The following is a 24426-nucleotide window of genomic DNA, read 5'->3' as shown; positions in this document are numbered from 1 at the left end:
CTCACCAACTGCTTCAGGGAGACTTCTCCTAGTCTCCCCTTTGGTCCTTCATATTCTGAAGGACCCTCAGACTGGGCGGTTCCAGCTTTCCCCGCGGCTTCTCCTGGAGCTGCTGACAACACCGCAACAAGCCCTGCCTCTCCCTCCCTTTGAATTTGATGGTTCCCATTTTCCTCAGCACTCTGGGGTTCAAATTGTGCCTCCATAACTGACTTTTAACTTCTTTTGAACGGCATAAACAATAGAATTTCTTATTAACCTGGACTGGTTCTTTTCCATCACAAAAGTCAAAAGTACAAACCTTTTTTTTTCTTTCAGTGGCTTTCCTTGTAACTAGGTTGCATTTTTCCAAGCAGCTTGCCTCAGCTACTCCCAAGCTCACAACCCTTGTCACAATATTTCCCTGTCTGGGCAATGTTTGTCTCCAGACACAAGAACAACATTCTGTTTAGCTTTCCTAATCATCTCAGACCTATCCTGACCTAGGCTTCCACTCTATCCACCACTGCTCTTTACCCTCAGAGCTCCGGATTTTGAGCTAGCCACTAGATCTTGTAAATCTTGAAGTTAAATGGTTTTTATTGAGTAGGTATTTTTTTTTATCTTAGGATTCCCCAGAGCTGAGTTCAGAAGCCCCCAAACTAAGTCTTCACCAAGACTCTAACAGGTAACTACTTCTTACCACAGATCCTAACCCCTTCTAGTTAGGAATACCTTCAAACTCAAGCCCATTCAACTTTTCACTGGATTGCTTCAGATCCCAGCACTGTGGCACCAACTTGTCACAATCCCCACATGGCCCCTGCTTGTTTCACCAAACTAAGAGCTCATGCTACGTGCCCCTCAGCTGCCACCAGTCGATTACATCAATATTACCTGTTATTAATAATCAAGGTCCAGGCCATATGTCATTTTAAAATAGAAATTGTTTATTGTTACAAATGTAGATACTTCAAGCAATGTTGTTAACTCTTAACAGACATCCTCCTTCATCCACTATCAACCACCACTCTCCCGCCCAAACTCCAAAACTCCCTAAATTCACAATTTCCTCAACTAAAACTCCTTACCTAACTCCCCCTCCTCCTGCTGAGTCTCTTATATCTTGTGACTCCCCCTTCAGCACTCCCATTGGTCTACGCAGATAGCATATGAATATTCATGACCTGGGCAGACACCACAGCCACTTAATGTGAAGAGACTTCAGTTTCCTTGTGCAACTTCACAGCAAGTGGATGCAAGTGAATTGACTTTTCCTTCTCTGGGCAGTCCCATCCTCAGACTTGCCAGCTAGCATTCCAGGGAGAAGCCTAAAAGACCTCACATTTCAATTCAAAGATATCAGTTCTGGCCATGAGTACTACATGAACTATAAATGAACTATAAGAGAATCAACATACCTTATTACGTGGCATCTTATGCCGGATTGATTGATTGATTGATTGATTGATTTGATTGATTGATTGATTGATTGATTGATTGTCTTTGCTCCAGATATGCAAGAAGGCAAACAACTGAAGATCCAAATCCTTGAAGCAATTCTGAAAAGTGAGCAAGGAATATAATTTCTCCTATTCTCCTGTATATCAGTCAGGCCCTGTCATTGGCCCTGTCTGTAATTTGTATATTGAAGCATCTAAATGGACACCAATACAGTTGTTGTTTCTTCTTTAGCTGCAACATGTATGAGTCAGAATTTAGGGGAGGAAACAGCCATGGGGAAAGTGCTTAGCCCCATATCCATGTAGAGTGGGCTCTCAATGGCTTAGGTCTCTGGCTGAAGAGTCAGAGGCTGGGAGTTCAATTCCACACTGTGCCTCCTTGAGAAGGTCTGGACTCAGTGATCCGTAGGGTCCCTTCCAGTTTTGCAGTTCAAAATTTATTATTATTATTATTATTAAACTGCTGTACTTATTAGTGAATAGAAAATAATCATTGTGCAATTATTGTACTGTGAGTTTATGATTACTCAATTAAACATTAGCAACAAAGCAACAAGGAGAAAAGCAAGTGCCATTACTGGGAGCAAAGGAAAGAGTGGGAAGGGCTTTTCAGAGCTATGTACAACTCTGGTCCTTGTGGCCTTCAGTGTTCGGTCCCATTGTGTGAAGATGGCATTTCTGGCCCCATTCCACTTCCCTGGCCCCTTCAAACGAAACTGATAGGAAGTGCAGGGGCCAAAATAAACCTTCAGAGCCAGCTTCAGATCTGTCAGGAACAGGAGTGGAATGTTGGGCTTCACACCTATGTCAGAGGCAAGTTCATCCATGTAGACAATGTAATCCGTCTGTATGGTATTGCTCTGGCCGAACCTTAAAGAAAAGCAGGAAGATGCATTTCTAAGGATCATATTAAAGAGAACATTATTTGGTTTTGAGCAATCTGAATTTTGGGTTCTTTCGGAAAATCATGGCTTGAAAATATGGACACAGAATAATGGGACACAGAAACAAACATATCACACTAAGCAACTTGGTGGTCAGAAGACAAGCTTCTTCTCTAGGCTTGAACAAGGCAATCATGACATACAGTATGTCAGATAACAGTACATTCTTTGTTTTGAAATGCAAAAATACCCAGTGGAGTAGCTCATCAGCTTGTAAAAGGCATCCTCTTTAGCTAGCCTTGATTAACCTCCAGTTGTTACAAATGTATACACCTTCCTTTTATATGAAACCCGGTCAGCTCAAGAGCTAAAACTCTGCATCACTGGCAGAACTGCATACATGTGTTATTCTGAGAGCTATTTAGCAACCTGAAGAGTTCCTAGTAGTGACTGCCTTATGTGGGGGCAAACCGTATCAGATCTCAAGAATAGAACTACTGGATAGCTCAGTAGTTGAGAATCTGGCTGCAGAATCAGAGTTGGGAGTTTGTGGGCTGTACCTCTCTGGATACAGTGATCCATAGGTTCCCTTCCAGTTCTGCAGTACTAAGATAATGACGATTTAGGGACATCTTAGAACCCAGATATGTTGCCCAGTTAAAAATAATGGCTTTGGTTTAACAGGGGCGGCAATCTGACTCCCCCTGCACACATGAATTCCCCAAAATCAGATTCAGGCCACTGCCTGCGCTGCCATTCAACGTGGTAAAAATCTGATACCACTTGATAGTGCAGCTGTCTTCAAAGTAACTCAAGGGTGGGCCGTAAGCTGAAGATTTGCCTCATTAACTGTTCAATTGATTACTTCAGGACCAAAGTAACTTTTTTTCACATAATGATTTAATTCTTCTAAAATCTCTAGTTTACAAATGTGGGATATTAGGCTCCTTTATTCACATTTCAAAATGCCAAGAAATGGCCAATATTGCTGCACAATATTGTGCCCACGTTGCCAGCAAGAAAAAGGATGTGAAGCTTTGCACAATAAATGACAGCCTCAGTGTTGACAACACCAAAAGCAACAATCAAGCTGGTTTATAGAATACCCCCTTGTGCTCACTGTCATTCATAAAGTGACACCAAAAAAGGGAAAATCTCAGAATCTGCCACTTTTTTCTCAATCAGTTAACCACTTCTCACCCAAACATGTGATTCCCCGTGTGGTGTAGTGGACAGAGCTATGAACTGGGACTCTGGAGAACATTTGGCCATGGAAGGTTACCAGAGCAGTGGTACTCCTCCAATATATCACTTACCTTGAAGGCTCTATTAGCGTTGGTACAAGCTGATTCTGACTTGATAGCACAGAATACACACACACACACACACACACACACACACACACACACACACACACACACACACAAGGCAATTGTTAGGACTCTTTTTCAACAAATGTGAATGAGTCTGAGTAGAAGAGTATTCTGTAGAACATCTTGGCTGATGCCATGGGCGTTGTCAATATTCAGGCTGTCCTTTGATATGTAAAGTTTCCATCTTTTTTTTCCTGCAGGCAAAATATCTGCCTATAGGGAAAAAAGTGGTGTGGGGTGGTTATATAAGCAGCATGTGTTTAAAGAAAATAATGGAGTGATAGTCCCCCCCCCCAACTTTCTATCCCTCCATTACTTTCTTTAAAAGCGTGCTGCTTATATACCACCCCACAGCACTTAAAGCATTCCCTGGGCAGTTTACAAGTTAATTATGCAGGCTACACATTGACACCTCCACCCCCAGCAAGCTGAGTACTCATTTTACTGGCCTTGCAAGGGTGAATGAACCTTGAGCCAGCTACCTGAGATTGAACTCCAGATTGTGAGCACAGTTTTGAATGCAGTCCAGCAGGTTAACCACTGCACCACCACAAAGGTCTGGTAAGGCAAATTCATTTTTCCACTCCTTCTGTAATAACTGTTAACTTCTGTTGACTTATAATTCTCCCTCACCAATATGATATATTGTATCATTTGCCTGGCAAGCCTATACCACATATGCACAGTTAACAAAGTTACTCATTTTTCCATTTGAAAGGCCTCTTTTGAGGATCAATATTTTAGTTCCTGCAGCCTGGACTCCTTCCAAATAAAAAAGTAGCTGGGGCCAAGATAAGCAAGATTGATCTTTTCAAATTATATGAACCATTTTAAATCTGGGAATGTTTGGGGTCACGTATTTCTGAACAAGGGAAAACAGATTTACTTTTAAAAAACTGTACCTCAAAAACTTTTTGTCCAAATGCCCCCAAATTTGGAACCAAATAAGAGCATACTGCTTGTTACTTCTATGCCAAATTTGGTGTTGACCCAAAGACCAGTTTCAAAGTTATAAGTTTTTGTCATAGGAAAGAAAAAATGTTTATTCTAACATGAGCATGCCTTGGTCTGCATTCAACAAATTACTCTGCTTTTGTTTTTTGATTTTTCAAGGCATGTGGCATTGAAAGATATACTTTTTCATGCCTGAAGGAATAATGTTTAAAAAGAAAGTAATGCCTATTTATCATTGATGTATAATCTGCTCCTAAAAGTGCTTTTGGGCCAAAATCAATGATTCTCAACATTTGATACTCTAAATCAGTGGTTCCCAATGTTGGGTCCCCAGATGTTCTTGAACTACAACTCCCAGAAATCCTGGCCAGCACAGATAGTGATGAAGGCTTCTGGGAGTTTTAGTCCAAAAACATTTGGGGACCCAAGATTGGGAGCCACTGTACTAGGTGTTTTGGGCTTCAGTTCCCAAAATTCCTGACCATTGACTGTGTTGACTGGGGCTAATAGGACAGTGTCCAAAGCATGTGGAATATCAAGGATGAGAAGCAGTGGCCTATGTAGTCTCCTGTTTCTTACCTGTTCTCTTATTTACAATAGCAGTTGCATCAAAATAACATCAAGAACTTCTAGTTAGTTACCACATGGGATTGAGTACAATTCTATTGTTACATCTTCTGCCATTATAGTTTTTTTTAAAAAAAACTACGATTACAATATAGAGACAGTAAAATAAATTTTTAAAAATTAAAAGCACTATCATACTCAAAATACATAATAGTTTTTAGTATGAGGTACTTAAAATGCTAATATTACCATTTGTGACAAATGCAGAAAAAAATTGTGCAGGGGATAAAAATGGCATGTGTACACTTGAGACCTACCACTTGAGCTTTTTCCCCATTTTCTCATCTATGTCATCCATCATGGTGCTCTCTGAAGGCAGCTTACATAATCCTATAGGGAAAAAACACAATGGATTATGAACTGCTAGATAGCTCAGTGGTTTAGGCATGCGGCTGTGGAGCCAAAGGTTCGGAGTTTGATTTCCTCACTGTGCCTCCTTGACAGGGCTGGACTCCCTTCCAGCTCAGCAGTTCTAAGACGATGATTATCATTGCTTTTAAATCTGTTCATGCATTCTAGAATATCCTACATGAAGTTATGACACCTCAACATATGGAGTTCAATGCTGTGCTAATAATCATCTTCTTCTTCTTCACTGAACTGCAGAGCTAGAAGGGACCCTATGTATCATCGAGTTCAGCCCCTGTCCAAGAGGCACAGTGTGGAATGAACTCTTAACCTTTTGCTCCACAGCCAGACACCTAAACAACTGAGCCATCCAGCAGTCCCTAGACAGCTTGCTTATAGACAAGCCTTGCTTCCTAAGTCACAAATACGCAACAGAGCATGTTTAGTAGTGAAAGCACAGCTACTGTATCAGAGCTGGTGGAAAGAGTTCCCAGAAGTGGTTTTCAACAAAGTAGTTGTGTTAATCTTTGCAAGAATATCCATACAAAAATTAAAACAAAAATTAAAACAAAAGAAACAGAAAACAAAACAAAAATAGTGTGGTACATTAAAGACTACCTGCTAAATTTCAATGTGAGATTTGTGGATACAGTAGGATTCTTGTATCTATGGGATCAGTATCTGATTATTCACTTATCCACAGTCTGAAAATATTAAAAATATTAAAAGAAACATTCCTGGAAGCACTGTATTTTTCTGTGTATAAGAGGATACTTTTGTCTAAAATCTTTAGACTAAAAATTGATGGTTCTTATACACAGAGATAAGCTGAGGAGAGAACAAAATGGCCTATACCTTCCCTCTGCAAACGGGCTGCCTTCAATTGCAAGGCTTAGGATTCTACTGTCTGGAAACTTAGCTTCCTATCACAAGCCTTATGGAACTGATGTCAGCTGATGCTGAACAAATCAATTTCAAGATACCTTGTGGGAGGTGGAGCTGTAGGCAGTGCTCAGATACAATAGGGACTTGAAATGTCTGAGCGTTCTGGGCCCAGAGTCTGAATACTCAAAGCTAAGTTAAGATTTCTTAATTTTGGGTTAAAAAAATGCGGGGGGTGTGTGTCTTGTACATGGGAGACATCTTGCACATGAAAAATATGGTATAAATTTTTAATAATGTCATTACCAGAACTGGCCACTAGAAAGAGCTAGAGACCATGCTATGTATGGAATTTGCTACCATAATAAAGGTAAAGGTAAAGGTTCCCCTTGACATTTTTAGTCCAGTCGTGTCCGACTCTATGGGGCAGTGCTCATCCCGTTTTCAAGCCGTAGAGCCAGCGCTTGTCCGAAGACAGTTTCCGTTGCCACATGGCCAGCGTGACTAGGCAACGCCGTTTTACCTTCCCACCAAGATGGTACCTATTTATCTACTCACATTTGCATACTTTCAAACTGCTAGGTTGGCGAGGAGCTGGGACAAAGCGACGGGAGCTCACTCCGTTGCGTGGATTCAATCTTACGACTGCTGGTCTTCTGACCTTGCAGCACAGAGGCTTCTGCGGTTTACCCTGCAGCGTTCCCTATAATCTGCATTTTTCAGCATGGTGGGGGGCTTTGAAACCCTCTCTTCTACTTCTTCAGAAATGGTTTATTTGTATTAATTTCTTCACTGTTTCCAATTATAGCCTCTTCCTCTCTTCTACTGCCACTCTATTTTCGACCCAGACACACCCCACTGCTATGGAGCAGCCATCTAAGAGCTCAACCTTGTGTCTGAAAAGTGTGTTCCTTCGGCTTTATGTACTGCAAGGTTGTAATAGACAATTAAGGCTGTTCCTGGTCTGGTGCAGCAACAGAGGTGTTTGCCATTAAGGAGGAAGCAAGCTGGGGTTCTTGAGCATACAGCACCTGGCATGGCCCCTCCACACACGAGCTGAGAATACATGGCAAGACTTCTGTGATATTACATTGGTTTTAGGGCTGAGTGTCAATTTGTTTTGCCCCATAGGCTTAGGGCAACAGATATGGGGTGGCCTTAATGTGGCCTACTCTATAATGGTTCCCTGCAGCTCACTGTATGATGGCTCTTCCTTATACAAGGAAGATGAGAAAGCATAAGCAGCTCCCTACAGGGCCTGTTCTCACCGCTGAGGTCCTGTTACTAGGCTGTTTCTTCCCTCAAGGAAACAGCATGTTGGCACCTGTGGTGCTTCCATAGACATAAACAGAATAGTTGGGCTGGAGGGGCCAGAGAAGAGAAAGCCAAAAAGGGAAGCAGATGGGGGTGAACCAATTTTGGCTTTGTCTTCTTCCTGCAGCACAACCCCTTGATCTTCACCAAATGTTTCATTTTAAACATTATTCTCCATTCTTATTGATAAGCAATAGAGGCCATTCATATTTACTACCTAACTGAACTGAAGAAAAGCCTGTTCTTTCAGTCACTGCTGCCACTGCTGTACTGGATGCTCTGACTGGACAGACATGGGGCTTCCATCACCATTTCCTCACACCAGGCGGGCCTGAGGAGGGGAGAGGTGCTCCCTTTGCTACTGATTTATATGTGTGTTTTTTTGCCCACATCTCTCCATCTCTCGCTCGCTCACTCGCTCTGCCCCTGCCCCCTCTCTCTTGCACACATGAACATTATGGATGCACACCATGTATATTTCAAGCTCTGCTTCCAGGAGCCGCTGGCACTGGGAGCAAAACCTCCTTTCTTTTCTTTTCCTTTCCTTTCCATTCCTCCCCTTTCCAATTACATCTTTGAAAAGTCAGTCGCGGAATCCACCCAACTGCAAGGCCAGTGGCTGCAGGCCACAGCCCTGACACTCAGCTACTACTGTCAGTTTGTGACACAAACCCTTAAATACTCTTGTGGACCAGCGAGCCTGAAGATCTGCGGTGGGGATGGTTGATCCAAGAGATTGGACTAAGCCAATAACTGCAATGGTGGGTTTCTCCAGTCGAGGAGGAAGAATGCTTCTGTAGAGGTTGACTTCATTGTTCCTGCACTTGACTATGGATTGGTCATCCATGAATGGGTAGGAAAAGAAATAGCCTGTTGCAAAGATGACATAGTCAAGGCCGTCCTGCACGGTCCCATCATGAAATATGGCGGAGGTTTCTGTAAATTCCTTCACATTGGGCTTCACCACGATAGATCCACAAGTGATACGGCTGGGGAGTTCATCATTGAAAACCGGCTCCTTACGCAGGGTCCTAGGAGGAGAGACAGTGCAGAATCAGTGCTGCAAATGGACCCCTTCAGGGTGACAATCGTTGGCACTTTAAAGAAGGCAAGCATTACTGCTCTTTAGTGCCCTTATGGAAGATTGCTGGGGGAAAACATTTTTCAATGTGCCTTCCTCAGAAGATAATAAACATGTGAGACAGACTATTAAAAATTTACTGCACAGTTTTTAACCAGTTCTTTTCTCAAAATGGCAGCTGATTGCAGAACCTTTTTTTCAAAAGCTACATAACTAGCTTGACTGCAGAAACTAGACAACTAATTATTTCATGGCAGCAAAAAATCTTGGACATCTATTTTAATTAACTTTTATATGATTTTGTACATCTCTATCTGTTATTTACTACACGGTCACATCAGAGCTACCTTAATAGGGTGCAAACAAGGCTCATTGCCTGTCCTCCATTCTCTACGGTGTCCCTGGCTAAGGTAAATTCACACAAGGAACCCTGACTTCCTGAGTACAACTTATCATTTGCTTTTCTCTCACTGTATATTTGCAACCTCAGAGTGAGCAAAGTCATATTACCAAACATTTGAAAAGAAGGAATAAGAGATATTTTATTTGTCTTCGGAAGTCCAACTTTTCCAGGAATGTAAGGTAACAAATTTCTGACTTGCCTTGCTGAAACTTTTCAGAGGTGGAACAAGCGACAAGGGGATCAGTTGTTTGGGCAATAAGAAAGAACTGACCAATGAGGTGGAAATATTAGTAATTCTGTAAGACGTGACCATGTTTCAAGGCTATAAAAAGAACCTGCACATGCAATCTCAGAGTCTTTGCCTATAATCTTTGAGAATTGTTGCAGGACAAAGTCTTTCAGAAGAGTTTTCCACACCTTTTTCATCTCTATAATATCCTTTTCTAGGCAGAGTAATCAGAATTTAGTACAGTCAGAGTGGATTTGATTTAAATCAAATTGATTTGAATACGATTATGAATCATTAGTCAGTAAGCATTTTATTTTAAAAATCTGAATTAAATTAAAAAATGAATTTTAAAAAAATTATATAAGACTCTGTGGCGCTCGCCCTTGTGGCCCCTATTTTATTTGTCCTCACAAGGGTTACGCTCTTTCCTCCTCTTTACGCTGCCACCAGATGTTATCTCTTTAACATCAATTAAGTACTGGACACTTATGCTACCAAACACAATCAGTTTATTGAACAGGGTGGGGCTAATAATCAGTTGGAAATTGCAGTGAAAATCACAGGAAGCAAATCACATATATTAAACAAGGTTTGATTCATTCAAATCACTCTTTTAACTCTATCTATCTCTGACCCTCCTGGTCCAATTCCCAAGCCTACAGCTCTCTAACTCTTTCCAAACTGCTTCCAAGCTACGGAACCGTCAAAAAACTGTCATCACTGGTCTTTTCTTCTCCTCTCTCCGCCTCTGACTCCGCCTTCTGCTCTCTCTATTGGCTCTCCCATCAAGGTTCCTCTGTGACGGGCAGGTGACGTCAGGGCTGTCCCGTACAGACTCCTTAATTTAAATCCATTTTCTATTTTTAATTTTTTTATTTAAAACAGATTTTTTTAAAAAAATACAATGCTTACTGGCTAGTGATTTAAATTAATTTGATTTAAATCAAATCCACCTCAAATACAGCAATCCAACTGTTGCTGCACCACACCTTTGTATACAGACATCATGATATTTCCAGTTTTATTTTCAATTCCTTTTCTAGTGACTCCAGTATTTGCCCTTTTTAAATAGCAGCAACACATTGGGTGGATGTTTTAGTTGCGCTATTCATTGTAATCCCTTCTCACATGAATGAGGTACCTGACTAGTAGTGCAATCCTAGTTACATCTACTCTAAACTAAGTCTGATTGAGGTCAGTAGGATCTACTGTTGAGGGAAACAAGTTTTAAAAAAAGCAAAGTGTGTTGCTTGTATAGTGCCACATAGCACTTAAAGCACTCTCTGGGTCATTAAAGTTTAATTATACAGGCTACACATCCCCACCCCCAGCGAACTGGGTATTCATTTTATTGACCTTGGAAGGATGGAAGGCTGAGTGAACCTTGAGCCAGCTGCTAGAATCTGCTGAGATCTAATGCTGACTGTGAGCAGGGTTTTGACTGTAATGCTACAGTTTAACCACCGCACCACAAGGCTCTTCAAATACAGGAATTTAGGAATTCAGGCTAAGTATTAGTTTATTCTAGATGGCCATTTTTCTTCAAACAAAAAGGTTAGAGAAAGAAATCCTGGACAAACTTTCTTAGTCCTCCTGCCACTTAGTAAGTCATCTTAGTTTCCCTGCCAATTAGTAAGTCTAGGGCAAGGCTAGGGTGATGGCGAAGAAGACTGCAGCAAACCTTGTTGTATCTCATGTCCAGGGAGTGGGCTGCTGGCTGCTGCTCAAGCGCAGTGATCTGATTGCATATGGACTCCATGCTCTTTCTACATCTGTGCTGTGCCTTATGCAAGAGACTTTAAGAGGCCTTGCATCATAATCCTTTTCTGTTTGGGAACTGCTCTTGAGTTGGCTCCAACTAGGCAGATAACATTCCTAAAAACCACTAAAGACTTTTGTGTGGATATTTGAGCTCAAATCTTTTGATTAAAAACAAAAGACAGAAAAATTGTTCTTCTGGGACTAAAGTGTGTTGATGTAGTTCTGTTAGCCTTTTGGAATTTGGCAAATGTAGCTTCTAGGAAGTTAAAAATATATTTCTGCTTCATTGACCATTCAAATCTAATCTCAATATTTATATAAAGGGAAGAGCATATATTAGTACATGTCAAATTCATCTCAAAAGAGCATTTAAAGAAGTTCATGGGTGTGTTACCCATGCTACTTAGATATTTGTTTTTCAATTTCCCCGATACTTGAGATAGTTTAAATACTTTACATAAGAAAAATAATTGTTCAAGAAATTCAAGGTTACTGGGTTGTTCTCTTCAGGCAAGCTTTCCCTCAGTGACTGGCTGCTTGAGTGGGATTTTTAGATGAATTGTTATATATTACTGCTTTGACCGTGTTTTTAGTATCGTTTGTGTTTACCATTTCTCAGAGTGGTATTTGTTTGTTCCTTTTTAATATTTGTATACTTATTGTTTTTAACTTTTAATACTTGGGGATTTATTACTTGGAGAGTACAGCTTGGGGAGAGTGTTTCGGCCCCATGGAGCCTCAATTATGAGGTTCCGCAGGGCTCGATTATCTCCCCAATGCTGTTTAATATCTATATGAGGCCACTGGGTGGGATCATCAGGGGGTGTGGGGCTTCGTGCCATCAGTGCACAGATGACACCCAGCTCTACATCTCCTTTTCTCCAACAACAGTGGATGCCGTTCCATCCCTTCAGCACTGCCTGGAGGCTGTACTGTAATGGATGCAGGAAAATGGACTGAGGCTGAACCAGGACAAGACGTAGGTACTAAGGGTGGGCGCCCCTCCATTGGTGGTTTAGGAAACTCCCTGTATTTTGGGGGACTGACTCTCACTGCGAAGAGTGAGGTTCGCAGCTTGGGGGCCCATCTGGATCTGGCATTCACCATGGAAACCCAGGTGGCGTCAGTGGTCCACTTCGCCTATTTCCATCTGTGGCGGATTGCCCAGCTGAGTCCCTATCTTGATGTTGGGGCACTCACCACTTTTAATCTCGAGATTAGACTACTGCAATGCACTCTACGTGGAGCTACCTTTGAGATTGATGTGGAAGCTTCAAATGGTACAGAATGCGGCAGCCAGACTTCTTAGTGGGACAAGAAAATATCAGCATATTTCCCCCACTCTGGCTGCCTTGCATTGGCTGCCTGTTCGTTTCCACATTAATTTCAAAGTGTTAATGACAACATAAATGGTTTAGGACCTCGATATCTAGTGGAATGCCTCCTCCCACCTAGATCTACCCAAATCACTCATTCTACCCAGGAAGGGCGGTTGAGGAGCCTAAAGCCGAGGGAGGCCCAGAAAGAAAGAACAAGAAACCAGGCCTTCTCAGCAGTGGCCCCTTGCCTTTGGAACAGTCTCCCCTCAGAGATCTGTCTGGCTCCCTTGCTGGGTGTTTTTAAGTGCCAGCTTAAAACCTGGCTCTTTAGGCAGGCTTTCTCTCCTGTCATCAATTGATAATTTTTTATTTTCCCCCATCTTGAACTATATTATTATTGTTGCTTTTTATTTCATTTATACTGTTTTCATTCCATTTTTATTGTTAGCTGCCCAGAGTAGACATGTGTCTAGATGGACGGGGTATTAATTTAATTAATTAACTAATTAATTAAATACTGTCTTTCGATAATGTTAGCAGCATTGGATCCTTTTTAAAGAGAAAGATGAAGTTACAATATTTTAAATAAATGAGACTAAATATGAGTGCAGGGTTTGTGTACGGATATGCATTTATTATTATGGCTCTCCTCCAGGTTAACTATCCATGATTAAAAGCTACTGCAAAATACCTGGGGGATCATTTGGTTCAAGGACAACATATAAATAATAGAATAGTGGAGTCAGAAGGGCCTATAAGGCTATTGAGTCCAACTCCCTGCTCAGTGCAGAAACCCAGATCAAAGCAGATCTGACAGATGGTTGTCCAATTTTCTCTTCAATGCCTCCAAGTGTTGGAGCACTCACCACCTCCTGAAGTAACTGGTTCCATTGCTGTACTGCCCTAACAGTTAACAAGGATTTTTCTTGATATTCAACAAGAATCTGGATTCCTGTAGCTTGAGCTCCTTATTACATGTCCTGCTCTCTGGAATGACTGAGAACAGATTCTGCCCCTCCTCTGCATGAAAATTATTCAAGTATTTGAAGAGCCTATCCTATCTCCCCTTCTGTCTTCTTTTCTCAAGGATAAACATGCTCAGTCCTTTCACTTCTCTTATAGGGCTTGGTTTTCAGTCCCCTGGTCATTCTTTTTGCATGCCTCCGAACTTGTTCCAGTTTGTCAGCATCATTCAAAGTACAGTGTCCAAAACTTGACATAGTACTCAGGATGAGACCTAACCAGTGGAAAATAAAGGGGAACCAATATTTCATGGGATTTGGAGACTATACAGTCTAATGCAGTCTTAAATAGTACAGTATTTAGGTTTTTTGTGTAGCTGCATCATACTTTGGGCTCATATTCAGTTTGTGGTCCACAACAATTCCAAGATCCTTCTCACATATAGTCTTATTTCCTTTTTTAGAAACTCCCACCTATCATGGACTCCTTTACTTGTTAGGCTCTCCTGGGACCTTATCTATCATTCAATAGACCTTTCCCCACCACACCTTCCCTGTCAAACCCCTGTTTGCTCACTCTGGTCACTTGCTCTCTGTGGTCTAAATCTTCTAAATAAATGAATAAATAAAATTTTGGTGAGCGGTATAGATCCCACAAAAGGGCTGCGGTCTAAAAGCATATCACCACAACCTGTTTTGTTTGGAATGTTACCTGTTCAAAGGCATCAAACCATAGTTTTCATGTTTGAACCATCTGTTCATTTGCTTCACATACAGCCAGTCAGAGATGGCTTGTGGGAGGGCGTTTCTGAGGAAAGTTTCAAAGCGAGTTATGACCAACATGTCCCAGGGATAGCCTTTCTCCCAAACACGACTCATGACCCAGGAGCCACTTCTAGAGCTGAGATAAACCTTTAAAAAAAAAACACACACGTAGAGGGCAAAGACAGGAAACAATATTACCAAATGTTAATTCCAGCACACCTTCACATTCACACAGTTCAGTGGGTCCTATCCAGCAGTAGCAGCCTTGTAAATCCTGCCCAGTGGTTGTGAAATGATGTGTACAGGCTATTCTGTTTCGGTGCTCTGATATTATAGTACTCGGGCATTTTCCAACACTATAAAGAGCAAATATGTTAAGGAAGAAGGACCTTGGGGAATAGCTTTAAAACTTACAAGCTATTTTTAGTACAGTAACTGGTAAACTTTGCATAGAACTGTATTGTTCCTATAGTGTGTTTGAAAGCTCATGCCCCAATAACACTGGCTGATCTCCAAAGTATAGCAAGATTCTGCTGTTTATGCTGCAACACTCTAACACAATCCCCCCCCCCCCGGAAATAGCTATTGAGGTTCATACAAATAAGATGGACTGTTTATGACTGAGGTTGACAGCACATTATTCCCCCAGGAACAGAATTTCTTAGAGCTTCACAATAAGCTATCAGCATGTAAAGGAAGCTTATATTTATCCCACAATGGCCAATAACAATATGAAGCAAGTCAATATGCAAAATGCTGAATTGAGGAAACATCAAGCTGGGAAAACTTGATGTATTTCAACCATCAGGGGAACCATGCCCCTCAGAGTGGGCCTGACCATCTTGTGTAGTTTGGCCTGCAAAATACAGTGGTGCCTCGCTTAGCTATGTTAATTCGTTCCAAAAAAATCGCTGCTAAGCGATTTCATCACCAAGCGAAACGCAGTTTCCCATTGAAATGCATTGAAAACCGGATAATCTGTTCCAATAGGAATGAATTGCCGTCCTTAAGCGAAAATCGCTATAGGAAACATCGCTAAGCAAAACGCGGTTCCCCAATTGAAATGCATTGAAACCTATTCAATGCATCTCAGTGGGGGAAAAAATACAACATATAAATGTCAATATGATCAGGAATGGTTTCATACTGGAATTAATTCTTTCAGGGCTAAATGCCAGCTATGACAAACACAGGCTTCTGACTTTTCCTAGATGTCTGTAAAGGTTTACAATGCTCTTAGGAAGATGTCCAAGTGTCAGACTTTCTGACCCAGCAGCCATACTGCCTAGGGAATGATGGGAGTTGTAGATAATTGCAACTGGAGCACACCAGGTTACACAATAATACTTCACTAGGGACCTCCAAATTCATCTTTAATTTTTTAAATTATATATGACTCAAGGGGCATGTTAGAGTCAGGCAGACCAGTGCACCCACTGACCTACACTAATTATGTTTCTTATAACCTTTATATTTTTAATATATTTAATAGTTACATAAATTCTTGAAAAATATTGGCATTAGCTAGGATGATCAAATGAGCCCAGACTTTTAGCAGCAGTATGTCAATTAATATCACATGGGTTTGTATTTTCTTTCTATCCATTCATTTGATTTATACCTCTCCTTTCAGTGCTACTAAATTGTATGAGTTCATGCACCCAGGCAACAATTATTGCATTTTGCAATGCAATTTACAGAAATGCACAAATTTTCTGAAAGTATAATTTCAAAATGCCCATCATTTTGTACTGCAGATAATTTTTTTAAAGACTTTTTTGTTTATCATGCCAAGGATTAGCCCAGTCAGGATCTACATCCAAAAGTTGTATTTCAAGTGTTCACACGCTTGAAACACAACTTCTGGATAAACTAAACATTTCTGTGTAAACTTTGGCAGCAATTTAAATGCCAGAGTGCAGTGTAAAGAAATCTGTATCAACCCAGATGTCCTAGCTTCAACCAAAGTAGCAATTCAGCAACAACTTCATTGTTTCATCTTAAATGTAACTGAATTAGACTTTGGGCTTACTTCGAGTTACCTAAACTGCTAACCTTTTTCCAGTTTCTGGCATAGTTCCCTACAATGCTATTTCAGATCCTTCAGCCCAGAGGTGGGGAACAGATCCTCTGCAGCAGGTTGGATGATGGGGCTCATCAGCACCTCTGAGGAAAGACTGAGACATGAGCAATGCAAGGTCATGCACATGGATAGCTCTACCCTTCCATTTGATGGTGCAGTGGGGATGGAGTTTGGCTAGCAGTGGCCACAGTTCTTTTGGCCACCAAGGTGGAATAGCCTTGTATAGGAAGGGAAGGAGGAGTGAAGCAACTTGACCTGGCGCCTATAGTGTGGCAATTAGCCAGGATCTGCAATTCCAGCTGAAACAACGATCCGCTTGCTCTTATAGGGGAAGTCCCATAAGGGAGCAACGTGCTGAGCCTGAGCCTTGGCCTGTTCCTGCATGCCTTGGCTGAGAGCACAGAAAGGAAAGGGATCACTGACAATCATAATCAGAGACAGCTGGGAGTGGCAGTCCTCAAAAAACAGGAGGAGCTCTGTGGCAGCCACCAAGTGTTGGATGGGGTACATCTAAGGGCTTGTCTGAGCCTGCAAGCTAGTTTCTTCCCCCTTGCTTTAACTGGACATGATGGGAGTTGAATTTGGGAACTTCTGCATGCAAGGTGTGTGGTCTGACTGTGCTATGACCCTATACACTACACTACATAAGAACATAAGAAGAGCCCTGCTGGATCAGGCCAAGGGCCCATCTAGTCCAGCTCCCAGTATCTCACAGTGGCCCCACCAGATGCCACTGGGAGGACACGTGACAACTAGATCCCTGTCTCCTGATACCCCTCCCCTGCATCTGACATTTTGAGGGACCTTCCTTTTAAGCCTAGAGATTAAACATCTCCATCATGGATTGTAACCTGTGATGGGACTTTTCCTTCAGGAATCTGTCCAATCCTCTTTTAACGCCATCTAGGCCAGAGGCCATCACCACATCCTGTGGCAAGGAGTTCCACAGACTAATAACACACTGGGTAAATAAATGTTTTCTTTTATCTGTTCTCACTTTCCCGACACTCAATTGGAGTGGGTGTCCCCTGGTTCTGGTATTGCATGAGAGGGTAAAGAGCTTTCCTCTATCCACTTTATCCACCCCCTACATAACTTTATACATCTCAATCATGTCCACCCTCAGGAGCCTTTTCTCTAGTCTAAAGAGTCCCAAACACTGTAGCCTTTCCTCATAAGGAAGCTGCCCCAGCCCAGTCATTATTTTAGTCACTCTCTTCTGCACCTTTTCTAGTTCCACTATGTCTTTTTTAAGGTGCAGCGACCAGAACTGTATGCAGTACTCCAGGTGCGGCCTTACCAGCATTTTGTACAATGGCATTAGAATGATGGCTGTTTTATTTTCAATCAATTAATGATACCTAGCATGAAATTGACCTTCTTCACTGTGGCCGCACACTGGACTGACACTTTCATTGCACTGTCCACCAGCACACCAAGATCTCTTCCCTGCGGTGTCACAGACAGCTCAGAACCCATCAGTTGATAAATAAAGTTTTGATTTCTTTTTTTTTTGCCCCAGTGTGCATTACTTTACATTTTCTTATATTGAAACACATTTGCTATTTTGCTGCTCATTCTCCCAGTTTGGAGAGATCTTTCTGAGTGCTTCACAAACCCTTCTAGTCTTCACCACCCATAAAAGTTTTGTGTCATCTGCAAACTTGGCCACCTCACTGCTTATCCCTGTCTCCAGGTCATTTATGAACAGGTTGAAAAGCACTGCGTCTCAGGACAGATCCTTGGGGCACGCCGCTTTTCACCTCTTTCCATTGTGAAACCCATTGACACCTACTCTCTGTTTCCTGGTTCTCAACCAGCTCTCAGCCCATAAGAGGACCTGCCCTCTTATTCCCTGACTGTGCAATTTTCTCTGCAGCCTTTGGTGTCAGACTGCATCAAGCGCCTTCTGAAAATCCAGACAGACAACACCCACTGGTTCACCTGCATTCACATGCCTGTTGACCTTTCCAAAGAATTTTAAAAGGTTTGTGAGGCAAGACTTAGTCTTACAGAACCGATTTTCCCCCAGCAAGGCTTGTTCTTCTGTGTTTTAAGATTTTATCTTGGATGAGTCTCTCCATCATCTTCCCTGGAACAGATGTTAGGCTAATCGGTTTGTAGTTTCCTGAGTCCCTCCTTCTTCCCTTTCTAAAGATTGGCATGTGCTATCCTCCAGTCCTCTGGCACTGTGGCCATTTTAAGGGACAATTTGTATATTTTAGTCAAGAGATCAGCAACTTCATTCCTCAGTTCCTTAAGTGGATGCTATCTGGGCCTAGTGATTTATTGATCTTCAATTTATCAATTAGGTCTAAAACATCCTCTCTTTTAACCTCTATCTGACATAATTCGTTAGTCAGGAGGGGCCATTCAGGCAGCGGAATCTGTCCAAGGTCTTCTGTCCTGAAGACAGATGCAAAGAACTCATTTAATTTCTCTACAATCTCCAAGTCCCCTTTTACTAGCCCTTTCCTTCCCTCACCATCCAGAGGGCCAACCACTTCTCTGGCAGGTTTCCTGCTTCTAACATATTTAAAGTGTTTATTATTCCCCTTTATATTGCTGGCCATACATTTCTCAAAGTCTTTCTTTGTCTTCCATATCATCTTCGTACTATTCTTTTGCCAGAGTTTGTGTTCCTTTTTATTTTCCTCATTTGGGAAGGATTTCCATTTATGGAAGGACCCCTCCTTGCCCTTTAAAGCCTCTCTAACTCTGCTCGCTAACCATGCCAGCACCCACTTGGACTTAGTTGAGCCCTCCATTCTTCGTGGTATACACTTTCACTGGGCCTCTACCACCATTATTTTAAACAGACTCCATGCACTCTGGAGAGATTGGCTTCTTTTTACCTTCCCTTTCAACTTCTTTCTAGCTAGTTTCCTCATCTGAAGGAAGTCTGCCCTTTGGAAATCAAGGGATTCTGTGTCAGATTTGCTTAACACTTTGCCCCCAACATGCAAGAGACTGCATTCCGTAGTGGCTCAGTGACATTCACATCCCTAACCAGGTCCTGAGTAACATGTAATATTAAATCCAGAGTCACCTGTTCTCTGGTGGGCTCCATGGCAAGTTGTTACAAAGCACAGTAATTTAGCAAGTCAAGAAATTTCTTGACCCGATCACGCATTGACCCAGTCAATGTGAGGATAACTTAAGTCCCCCATGATTGCAATCCTGTCCCTCTTGGACACCTCCCTGATTTGTCTCCCCATTTCAAGGTCCCCCTTCAAGTTTTTGATCTGGAGCACAATAGCAAACCCCCCACTATCACACCGCTCCTTGGGCCTGGTAGTTTAACCCACAGTGATTCTATGATGGAGTCAGGCCCGCTGTCCTTCTCCCTTCTTTGACATAGATAGCCACCCCATCTCTAACACGACCCTCCCTATCTTTCCTATAGAGTTTATAGCCTGGGATTTTGGTATCCCACTGGTTCTCCCAATTCCACCAGGTTTCCGTTATGGCCACTATATCATTGTTATCTCTAGCCACCAAATGTTCCAGCTGTCCCATCTTTGCTCGGATGCTTCAGGTACTTGCATAAAAGCACCTGCATAAGGGGTTCCCCAAGAAAGGCTGCTTGTTTGCTTCTTTTTTTCCCCACAGCCTCTCATTCCAGTGGACCAACTATCAGGTCCCATCTCACTCCCAGTCCTAATTCCTGCACTGTCATCACGTTGTGGTTCTCTACCCTCTCCACCCTCATTCCACAGGGATGAAGACTCTTGAACTGGACTCCACTTGGCTCCTGTTGGCTTTCCCCAGGGATTCAGTTTAAAAGCTGCTCTGCCACCTTTTTAATGTCACGCACCAGCAGTCTGGTTCCGTATTTGTTCAAGTGAAGTCTGTCCCTCTTGTACAGGCCCGACTTGTCCCAAAACGTTCCCCAGTGCCTAATGAATTTAAACCCTTCCCCTGATTCCACTGTCTCATCCACATGTTGAGACCTCCTCTGCTTAGCTGGCCCTGCATGTGGAACAGGTAGCACTTCCGAGAAAGCTACCTTCGAGGTCCTGGCTTTGAGCTTCCTCCCTAGCAACCTAAATTTGGCCTCCAGGACCTGGTGGCTACATTTCCCCACATTGTGGGTGCCAACATGCACCACCACTGCTACCCTGTCCCCTGCAATCGCTACTAACCTATCCAGACAACACGTGATGTTTGCAATCTTTGCACCAGGCAGGAAAGTCACCATGTGGTCCTCACAACCGTCACAGACCCTCTCACGCTATGTTCCCAACAATCAAATTGCCCACAATCAGAATCCCCCTCCCCCCCCCCATGAGGAGTATCCTAAGTGCAACTGGATATGGGTCCATCACCTGCATGGGTCCCCTCTAGGGAATGGTTTCCCTCTTGTCCAGATTGGCGTCCTCCAGCCCGGAGACTTCCAATCCCAGCAGCTGAGGAGCTGCTTGTCTGCAGGTGGGACAATGCCTGAAGGTCCCTGGAAGTCTCACCGTCGTCCCTCTCTCCCTGTCTCTGTTTCTCCTGGTCCACAACCAAGACCTCAAGGGAGTGAACCTATTCCCTGAGTTCTTGGAGGTCCTTGCAATGAGGACACACCCATGACTTTTGCCCAAAAGGCATATAGTCATACATATGACACTTGGTGCAAAACACGGGATAGCTCCCAACCCACTGCTGCCTGTCTGACTACATGCTGACATTTGTTTACAGCTTGCCAAACCTCTTCTCAAGGGAAGTGACAGGCAGTTTCTGGGGCCCTGGCTTCATCACCCTGCTGCTGAACTCATAGCTGCTAAACTTGCTGTGCCTTCTTGCCCTGCACTTTGTTGCACTGTGGCAGTTTGCTGCAGGAGGCACTCACACTTGAGCACTGTTCTAACTCTCAGTATTCATTGCAATAGAAGTTATCCAGCCTAAAGTAAGTGCTTTAAAATTAAATTGAGTGAGCCCTAAGAGGAGAGGCTTCCCACTGAAATCAGTAGGGCCAAAAATGCTTCACTTTGCCTGGGTAGTGCTAACTATTCCGTGGAATGACGCATTCCGAGCCGTGTGTTAAAACATACCTGTGAGGCTATGTTGCTGAGCTCCACTGCAATGTCACAGCCAGAGTTGCCAAGGCCAATCACCAAAACTTTCTTCCCCTTGAACTTTTCAGGTCCTTTGTATTCCCGGCTGTGGAGGATGCTACCCTTAAACTTTTCTAGCCCTGTAAGGGAAAGTGGAAAACGAATATCGCTTAAGAGAGGAAATATATAATTTTAACTCCTAGGTGTTAATGCACTGAGAAATTTGAATATCAGGTCTTTGGTTGCTGATTTCACAAATACCAAAAAGACAATTACAGTATTTGCAGTCCAGACCACTAACTCTGTAAACTGAACTGGATATAATTAGAGTACACCACTCCTGTGATTTCTCCAACTGATGCCATTCTGATATATCGTTATTTATCCTGCTCCTATTGTTAGCCTAATTTGAATCACAGTCATTGCTCAGAAAAGAAAGTGATGTTTTTTATGAGGCAAACAAACACTGGTAGTTCTGCACCTATGTTTATGGTGGTGGAGATAAGAATGTTCTTTGTACTAATGGAATCATATTTTCTGAGGTGAACAGCAACTTTTAGGGGGATTTAAAGTGGGAGAATGGCATAGGGAGAAAGATGCTTAAAACCTCTCCAAATGTTCCATCATCTCCATGTTGTTTCTCCTCCCTGGCTAGTCACAGTTGTTAAAGGAAAAACTGGCACAATAAATGAATTTTCACACCTAATACCTCATATTTCTTTTCTCTTTTTTTCCCACCTTTATGCCCCCAAACAAGGTAATGCAAACTGAACTGTAATTTTGGCCAGTAAAAGTGTGCTGCTTATGTGCAGAGTTCTCTTATAATAAGCATATGAAACCCATAAAGTGGATGTCACAATTTTATAGCCATTTCTTTCACTTACCAGGGAAGCTGTCACGTGGAATATTTGGATAGACATGATGTCCAGAGCAAATCATAACAGCATCAAATACAGCTGATTCCTTTTTGCCATCCTTCTCAGTTATGATCTCCCATTGCCCTGTGACAGGGAAATCTGGGTGTTTCCTAACATTGGTCACAAGAGTCTTTGAAGAAATATTCAAGAAAATATCAGAATTGTTCAGACTTCAAAGCAAACAGATATAATTATGGTTATTGTACATTTGGCAGCTAATTAACATGAATGAATGCATCATTAGTGTTTCCTCAAAGTCTTGGATTTGACACAGAAACTATGCAACGCCATCCTACAAAAGTTAATGGAGAAGAAAATTCAACGCGCGTTTAACTGGGCTTACTCCTTCTTTTCTCATTTGAGATTGCAAATCCTTACTGTTTCTTTAATGGCTGCAAATGTCTCCTGAATGCCAATTCACTTGCAAAGGTTTGGTTCCAAGGTCAAATAACATGTGATGACATTGTTAAATTTGCCTTTGAAAGCCATTTAAGATGCCAAGAACCAGTGTGTGATAATTATTGAGCTAAATATGGAGTGAATGTAGCTCTTTCCTCCACTGTTGATGCCATAAGGAAAATCCTCTTCTAAAGCTGGTATTTCTTTGGGAGAAAATACCAGTGGGTGTTTCCTCTCAATGCAAAGGCCATTTTAGTGCAGGGATCATCAGTAAGAACTTGTGTTCAAAGAAAGAAATCGTAGCCCCCCTTCACCCCATCTGCTGCAGTCATGTTAACTCTGGGCAAGAGTGATCACGTTCTACTAGAATTCTTAATTTCAAAGGAAACCCAAGCTACACATGTATATGTTGGATTTCAGAACAAGGATAAATGAGGTCCTATGGCAGTCCAAGAAGGGTAGGAGTTTCCAAAAAAAGAAAATTCTAAAAGCGCAACTACAAACAATTCCAACAAGAAAAAAAGGTGGAAGGCAGCAAAAAAAAAAAGGGCAGTGAGGCTTCACAAAAAGCTCAGGGAAGACCAGTACTTTGCAGGTTATGCATTTGCTTGGACAAAGCAACAGTTTTGAGTGGAAACAGCACAGAAGGGCAAAAACAGTGGAATTTCTTGCTGGAATGGAAAGAACAGTAAATTTCTAGCTGGTATTAGTTAGAAACTTGGTTAAGATATTAAAAAATACACAGTGTTCAGCAAAAATTGATATTTCATTCATGCAAGAAAGAAAAACTGGCAACTTCAACCAATTGTTAGCAATCCAATGCAGATAATACTTCCTTGCAGCCCATTATGTAAGTTATAGTCCCTTTTTTGCAAGAGGCATCACAATGCATTAATTTAAATCCTCAACATTTTGCACATTTATATACTTTTAAACTACATTCCTGTCCCCTGGAACTTAACTGATCATCATCACCATTGGATCCCACGAGCTATCACTGCAGCAGTAAGATTTATACTTGAAGGCTAGAAGCATGAATATACAACCATTCAGTGGCCAGAAGATATAACTGCTGTCCATCCTACTGAAACCAACTCATCAGAAAATGGGACAGTTTGAATTAATGCACTTGTCTAGCTGATTATTATTTCCTCCCTTCTTTCCTTCTAAAAATATAAAAACTGAAAAAAGCCACCTTTTGGTGAGGCATTTTTGTGGCCAGCACACTGATGTCCAGGGCAGCAGCATGCTAAAACTCTAAGTGCAAAGATTTCTGCAAGTACTATCACTGACCAGCCAACTACTTCCATCGTTTAATTGTGAAAGATTTCTGTTGGCGTGGGCAAATTATAATCACCACAGAGGATGTGGTGTAAAAACAGTTCTTGGAGATGTATTAATTTGGGGGAGGGGGAAGCATGAAGTTAGGGAATGTAAAATGTAATAAACTTGAATGTGTTTAATATACGTAATACTAAAACAATCTAAAGGATGATGCTGTTAAGGTGCTACATTCAATATGCCAACAAGTTTGGAAAACTCAACAGTGGCCAGAGGACTGGAAAAGATCAGTCTACATCCCAATACCAAAGAAGGGCAGTGCCAAAGAATGCTCCAACTACCGGACAATTGCACTCATCT

At 42.1% G+C, this 24426-nt stretch overlaps 1 protein-coding gene across 1 annotated transcript in view; it reads right to left on the bottom strand.

Annotated features, from left to right (window-relative positions):
- Positions 1-908: 908 nt before the first annotated feature.
- LOC110090856 (flavin-containing monooxygenase 3) overlaps positions 909-24426 on the bottom strand; it is a 33200-nt gene continuing 9682 nt past the window's right edge. The window contains exons 4-9 of the mRNA XM_020814705.3: positions 22354-22516; positions 21467-21609; positions 14292-14491; positions 8497-8855; positions 5538-5610; positions 909-2312 (exon numbers count right to left, since the gene is read on the bottom strand). Coding sequence (XP_020670364.3) covers positions 1970-2312; positions 5538-5610; positions 8497-8855; positions 14292-14491; positions 21467-21609; positions 22354-22516 — 1281 coding nt within the window. The 3' untranslated portion in view covers positions 909-1969. The remainder of the gene's footprint in view (positions 2313-5537; positions 5611-8496; positions 8856-14291; positions 14492-21466; positions 21610-22353; positions 22517-24426) is intronic.

Source organism: Pogona vitticeps, chromosome 4, assembly GCF_051106095.1.
Source record: "Pogona vitticeps strain Pit_001003342236 chromosome 4, PviZW2.1, whole genome shotgun sequence".
Classification (NCBI taxonomy): domain Eukaryota; kingdom Metazoa; phylum Chordata; class Lepidosauria; order Squamata; family Agamidae; genus Pogona; species Pogona vitticeps.
Note: the sequence above shows the minus strand (reverse complement) of the source record. Positions and strands in the feature narration are given on the sequence as shown.